Genomic DNA, 6867 nt, shown 5'->3' with positions numbered 1-6867 from the left:
CCACTTCTAGGAAGGATTTTCCTATGATGGCTGCGCCGGTAGGGGAGTATCGATTGTCCTGCCTGCACAGGATTGAAATTTACCTGGTTCAGAGATTATGATCGAGTTCCATTTCGCAAATGATAAAGAGTCGGGGAAGAAGAATTATGAGATTCATCTTGGTTGCTGGTAAACCTTCAAGTTGTCCAAAACAAGGGCCCTTTCAACAGGAGTCGCCGAGAAGGCCCCGGGAAATTTCGTTGGCACCGCCTACAGATAAATAGTTAGTTAGCTGTCGGGCACATATGAATAACAAAGCTTATCCTGCTAGCACTGGGAGAAAATGTTTCCTTTTAGCCTAGTGGAAAAGATCTCAGCTTGACATCTGGGTTCCCCATGAACAACACCATGCACAGGCTGTGGTTAATTACCTGGCAAAGACATAAATTTAATCTTAGACTCCGTTCACCTCTGATGGATCAGGGCTTGTAAACCCCAACCGGGATGGGCGGTTTCTCCTCCAGCGAACGGCGCCTGCGATGGCATTGCTCTCCAACCATATTGTGCAGGCGAGGATACTGGGAGAACGCACCGGGACCCTGTCTCTTGGTGCTTTATCCCCAGACTGCCCTGTCAGTTCAACGATATCGATGATGGCGACCCAGGAGTCCAGGACGTGGATATGCCAGCAACACCTGGGCGACAGCAGGACAAGAAAGCTGCAGTCTCCCGAAGTTCCAACGTTCTAATGACAATGATACCAGTTAAGTCTTTGTAGTTTCAACTTTTTGTCATCAGTATTGATGGGCTACTTAGGGAGTAGTCTTCTGCATTCCTCGGGATTCAGCACGTTACGCAGCGTAGGAATATGCCCGCCACATACCATCCGGAGACATAAATGATGATTACCCAGGCATTTCCGCTTATATTCGGGTAGTTAACCCGGGGATTCTGATGCTCTGGCCCTGGAGTGTTCGTTGACTGATTGACTTGACCATTGAATGAACGAATCCTGGCGTTTTGTTGTGTTCTCCAACCTCGCCATCAAAATTGTCAGCACTGGCGATCTACACCGGACTATGTCGTACAGAGCAAATAGTACAGCACGACGAGGCTTGAAGAGAAAAAACCCCCCGTGCTTACAGAACCAATGATGACCTGTGGACTGCGTGCTGTCACTGCTGTGTATCACCAGAGACCGTCTGAACCCGCGACTGGGTTCCCGCCATTGATCGACTTGGGCTGTGATCGGCCCTGGGCCAGGGGGCGAACATGCTACTACTAATAATAATACCATCTCCACTACGACTGAGCCGTGGTTTTCAGCTTCGGACGCGAAGATCCATCTGCCATCCGCTCATGGGAGGCGGCGGGTGCCAGGTTCAGTTTTGAACGCTGTGCCGAGTTCGGAATTGGATGTGCATCATAATGCGCAAGACTTCTTAATTGATAAAGATCGTATCCCTGCGAAGTGTTGTTGCTACCCTTCACCCCTTCACTGACCTGACAGTGGTAAGAACATATTAACAATACTAGCAGCATCTCTATTGACTGCCGATTGTTATATAGGCTACCATGCTCCCGGCACTGTTGTTCGCTCCTTGACATTTTGTCATTCAGCACTGGATGGCCCAGGCTCTCTCACAATATATAGACCATTTCCCGGCATCCACAAAGCAAGCCATTTATCTGAGAACACCTAGTTGTCAAGCAAGGTTAAGGGAACACAGCGCAAAATGGTTTCCTCCAACAGAGGAGACGTGGAGCGCAAAGCCATGGTGTCGGATACGGACAACACTTCTCCCCACCCATCAGAGATGCTGCCAGAGGAGCGGACAAACTTGGACCGGAAGCTGCTGCTCAAGCTTGACTTTCTCCTGGTGCCGATGATGGGAATGCTTTATTTGCTTTCTTTCCTCGACAGAGCTAATATCGGGAATGCCCGTGTGGTACGTGTCAAATCATCTCTAAACATGCTACTCTAATCGCTTGGAATGTTCTATGGCGGAAAAAAATGTGCTGATGGGGCAAAATCGCATATAGGCTGGGCTGCAAAAAGATCTAGGTATCAGCGACTTGCATTATCAAACAGGTGAGGGAATTAGTTCATTTAAAAATGAAAGAAGAAATAGAAAAACGCAAAGCAAAGCATCTCTTTGAAGTGGCGAAATGGATTTCCTTCTGCTAACTCAAGAATAGCTATCACGGTGACATACGTTCCTTACATAGTCACTGAGCTGCCATCAAACCTTCTCATCAAAAAGATCGGACCCCGCATCCTTCTTCCAGCCCTCTGTGTATGCTGGGGCATTGTCACCACTCTCCAGTCGCAAGTAAATAACTACTCAGGCCTTATCGCCGCTCGTTTTTTCCTCGGGATGCTCGAGGGCGGCCTATTCCCCGGTATCGTCCTCTACCTATCCTCTTTCTACCGCCGCCATGAACTCCAAATGCGCGTCGGCCTCTTCTTCTCTGCTGCAGCGCTTAGCGGCGCCTTCTCCGGCCTCCTCGCAGCAGCCATCCAAAATATGGAAGGTCTGCGCGGCCTCCGCGGCTGGCAATGGATTTTCCTCCTCGAGGGCCTTTTCACGGTGCTCTTCGGCATATTCTCCTTCTTAATGCTCCCCAACGACCCCAGCCAAGTGTTCCTCTTCAGCCCCGAGGAGGTCGAGCAGTGTACGCGCCGCCTAGCCCAAGACACCAACCTCCCAGACAATGAGACCGTAACCCTCAACCGTGTCCTCTCAACCTTCAAGGACCCACACATCCTTAACTTGTGCGCCGTCCTTTTCTGCAGCGGTATTAACCTCTACGGCCTCTCCTACTTCACGCCCTCCATCGTCCAAGCGCTCGGGTACAGCCCCACCAAAACCCAGCTTCTAACCGTCCCCCCATTCGCCTGCGCTTTTGTCGCAACCATGATCGCCGCCTATTTTGCAGACAGGTACAAGCAGCGCGGCATCGCATCGATCTGCACCAGCACCATCGCACTCGTCGGCGCGGAGCTGGGTCTCAAGGGCCGCTCGATCGCCAGCAGGTACGCCTCGATCTTCCTCCTCGTCACGGGAATCTATGCCACGGCACCTAGCTTCATAAGCTGGATGACGAACAACACGTCCGGCCATGTTCGTCGAGCAAACGGCCATTGCGATGGCCTTCGTCAGTACCAATTCGGGGGGAATTGTCAGCACCCTGGATCTACCCGCGCAAGGATGCGCCGTATTACGAGTTTGCGGCCAAGTTTAATTTAGCCGTTCTTGTGATTACGATTATGTTGTGCGGTGTGCAGGTGTGGTGGCTAATGACGCTGAATCGAAGGAAGAAGGAGAAGCCCGATGAGGTCCTGGGGGATGTGGCGGGGATGGGGTTGGAGGTGCAGTTGGATAGGTTAGGAGACCGGCATCCCGAGTATAGGTATACATACTAAGCTAGAAGGGGTGGGAGGAATTTATTCTAGCGGGATGGAGATTGTGCGACGGGAAAGGGGTGTCCTTCTTCTAGAAAAAAAAAAATATACTGCAGCTGTGTGGTTGCAATTTACTGGTCTAGTCTTTGTGTATATGTGTATAAACAAAAGTTCACCTGCCCTTCCTTTGTTGACAGAAAAAAAAACTGAAAATCCAATCTCATGATCGAATCTGTGCATCTTCTTATCTCTACAGAGTATTCTACAAACGCTTCTCCCAGCAAGCCCATTCTCAATAACGAAGCAATATCAACGAACTGCAGAGCCATATACACACTATTAGCCTGCAACGGCAAGAGACTCACAAAACAGGCGCTAAATAACTAGTGGAAATGCTTAATTAAATTTCTCCTCCATGCCCTCCCGCTTGAATGCATAAGCGCTTACAGCTAAAAATAGTTCGATTGCACTACTGCTACAAAAGGAAATACCCCCCAAGTATACTCCGTACGGAGTACGCATATGTTCATCATCAGGCTTCCTCTCGCGCCATCGGGGTCCCGTTCCGGAGTTCCGAAAGGACACGACGTGCGTTGGAAGATGCAATAATAAATCAGCACCGTACCCAAGAATTGTTTTGATTTTGCAGGACGCAACAAGTTCCAAGCATCAATCCATGCGCCGACAAACTCATCCCATGTTTTGAAAACCTTCCGTTGCTAGCAGATAACAACAATGATTATCTGAAGAAACTCACCCCAATCCCCTTGCCAAATATTCCAGAAACATTCGTCCTGTCCCGTCCTAAGTCCCCCTCTCCCTGAACCGCAACTTCAAACGCTACTTCACCTTCTGCAACATGGCCTATAGCCATGGTGGCTCGATATACAGCGAACATGTCGAGCCCTCCTCTCTCCCATCAGTCCGTTCCTAACACGAACCATATTATTTCGTAACAGCCATTTTTCACAAGGAAGTCCTTCATGCGCATTGCCGAGACAGGCTCCGCAACGCAATATAGCGAGCAGCCCTGCGGGATCATAGCTTACGGGTTAATTGGTGAAGCTTTCGATGCGGTAGCCCGAGGTTGCTCGAATGCACAGGGAGCGGTCATAGATGGGTCCCTGCTGCGGAGAATGTGTTAAAAACAAAAAAAAAAAAAAAAAAAAAAAGTGAATTTCCGTTCCGGAGCATTGGAGATCTGGAACACATGCCAACGGACATGCCACTGCTTCCGCAAATCCACCGAAGATTAAAGTGCTGAAATGTATGTGTCGAAGAGAGCTGCAAGAACCCTATCCCATCAGCGAGCAATCATCCAATGAGGCAAGAACTGCGTCCTATCAACCTCAAAGGTTCGCTGATTGCCGAAAAGTATACTCTCCTCGCTTTTTCCCGTCTGTCCCCTGGAGTGGGAGCAGCAGTAGCATTGGGAAGAGCAATTTTGTTGTGTTGTGTTTTGATCTTTTGCCTTATGGGCGGACCCTCACCCAGCTCGGAGACATCGCAACTGGAGGGGCATGATACAAGAACAGGCAATAAATATAGTCACAATATCTTGTTACCACTCGAGATGACAAGACGGGGAAATATAATACAGGTGATTCAGGCTGGACTGCTCAGGTAGCAAAGGCATTCTTGATTTCTAAAACGACGCATACCTTGATAGAGGAGAGGAATTTCAAGTTTGAGGGGAGAAATTAAGGAGGCAAAATTCCTCTCCTCTGCCTTGGGCATTTTTCTGCCTTTTGATACCTTGCTCTGGTCGCGGTTCTAACACTCTTCCTAAGATAGATGGACCTTAGGGACATGTCGACTGAAGGGTTTTCCTTATGTACGGAAGCATGGGGCGCGGATCAATTGAGTCTGGAGCCTGAATGAGAAATTGGAAAGTTATAGTTAATGATTAGACAGCAACTCCTGCAGTTGGTCACATTTTACGGGTTTTCTAACATAACGGCAGGATATAATTGTGATGGAACTGTTCGAATCCGGTTCGTTTGGTTGCGCGACGTTATTCTTTGGTCAAACGACAATTAATTCCTCCAAACAAGATCTTTGGAAAGCAGGCAGTGCCCACTTGACCATCCACTTCTGACTTTAATACTTGTTCAGCTGTGACTCTTTCTGCGGGCACAAACTTCAACATTTGTCGTCGCAGATTCAAGATGGCCTGTCTCTCATCACTCGCAAACTCTTCCATTTGCTCCTTGCGACGCCAATGCTGCACCTGGTGTTCGAAACCGTCCTTGGGGAGTGGGCCATCGATACCTGTCTGGTATTGGTTCCCCATTGTTGTCAAAGAATATGTCACGGCCGTCCCATTGCTACCACCAGCTATCTGGCAAATCGATGCTGTCGGGTCCGGCGCGGAGAACGTCGATATATTGGGAAACGAGTTCATCCGGACAAGAGATCTCCGTGGTAAAGAGTGATTTGAGTCCAAGAATTCGCCAGATGGGCAGACCCAAAGACCAGATATCAGCAGCAAATGATTAAGGACTATCAGGCTCGGATCTGGCCTCAGGTGGACTGGTTCCGAGAGGAGTGTGACTGTTTTGTGCCTGACGATGATGAGATGCTGGAGCGAATGCCTCGCCAGAGCCACTGAGTAATACTCTGGCATCAGCGAGGGTAAAACTGGTCCGCTGTTATTCGGCTAATATATATTGGAGTGAATGCCATCGGCGGGATATATGATGGAAGTGGTTTTCCATCACATTGCTCAACAGGGGTAAGGTCTGGATCTCCATAATTTTTATATGGAAGTCCTCAATGGAAAGAGAGTCGAGCCGTAGCGAAACTTTACAAGAATATTTCGAATATATTCATATGAATTTCAATTAGCTTTGATAAGCAAAATGGCATGCCAAAAAGACTCTTCAGAGGTGGACAAACATTCAATGGTGAGAGAGTCCAAGGGCGCAAAGAAATCGAGCAAGTAACTTAGAGCGTAACATCATACAGAATGACTGAAGAGTGGCCAACTGTCTCTTGCTCCGAAACCGGAGTCCAACGCTTCAAAACATCGTGTTGAGCGGTTTGCCTGATCAGGCTCAATGATGTATCCTCAAGTGAGTTCCTCTGAATCACTTTTACCTTTTTTTTTTTTTTTTTTTTTAAATTACATCTGTAAGAATTTAATGTGTGTATAGTTAACTAGAAAAAAGTTCTCTTACATTTCCCTACCTCATCCAACAAAAAGTAAAGCCAGTGGCAATTGCAATTTTGGTTGGAAATAAATATAATAGTAAAGCAGGGAGAACAAATGAAAAAGAAATATGAAATGGATGAAAATAGAACAGAAAAATGAGGGGGAAAAAAGAAAGGAAAAACAAGAGTAACTAATATGCATAAGAGACTTAACGGAGAATAGATAAGATAGAGTGCAAGAGTAGACCACTGAGGCCACTTTTAAGTATGGAGAACAGTTTCAGTCAAAGACCGTTTAGTAAACCACAGGTGTGGCGATGCATACCACT

General features: G+C 47.8%; 2 protein-coding genes across 2 annotated transcripts; both read left to right on the top strand.

The window, feature by feature from the left end:
* Nucleotides 1-1715: 1715 nt before the first annotated feature.
* On the top strand, nt 1716-3230 carry HCAG_01315 (conserved hypothetical protein; the record flags this gene model as incomplete). Its single annotated transcript, XM_001544218.1, has 3 exons — nt 1716-1928; nt 2023-2071; nt 2179-3230. The coding sequence occupies 3 exons, from the start codon at nt 1716-1718 to the stop codon at nt 3228-3230; spliced, it is 1314 nt and encodes a 437-aa protein (XP_001544268.1).
* A 1476-nt stretch (nt 3231-4706) lies between these two features.
* HCAG_01314 (predicted protein) lies at nt 4707-5996 on the top strand (the record flags this gene model as incomplete). The annotated part of the gene is made up of 5 exons (XM_001544217.1): nt 4707-4740; nt 5191-5219; nt 5349-5379; nt 5501-5816; nt 5843-5996. 5 exons carry the CDS (start codon nt 4707-4709, stop codon nt 5994-5996), a joined length of 564 nt encoding a protein of 187 aa, XP_001544267.1.
* Nucleotides 5997-6867: the final 871 nt, after the last annotated feature.

The sequence above is a fragment of the Histoplasma capsulatum genome, genomic scaffold, assembly GCF_000149585.1.
Source record: "Histoplasma capsulatum NAm1 scaffold_1 genomic scaffold, whole genome shotgun sequence".
Taxonomy (NCBI): domain Eukaryota; kingdom Fungi; phylum Ascomycota; class Eurotiomycetes; order Onygenales; family Ajellomycetaceae; genus Histoplasma; species Histoplasma mississippiense.
Note: the sequence above shows the minus strand (reverse complement) of the source record. Positions and strands in the feature narration are given on the sequence as shown.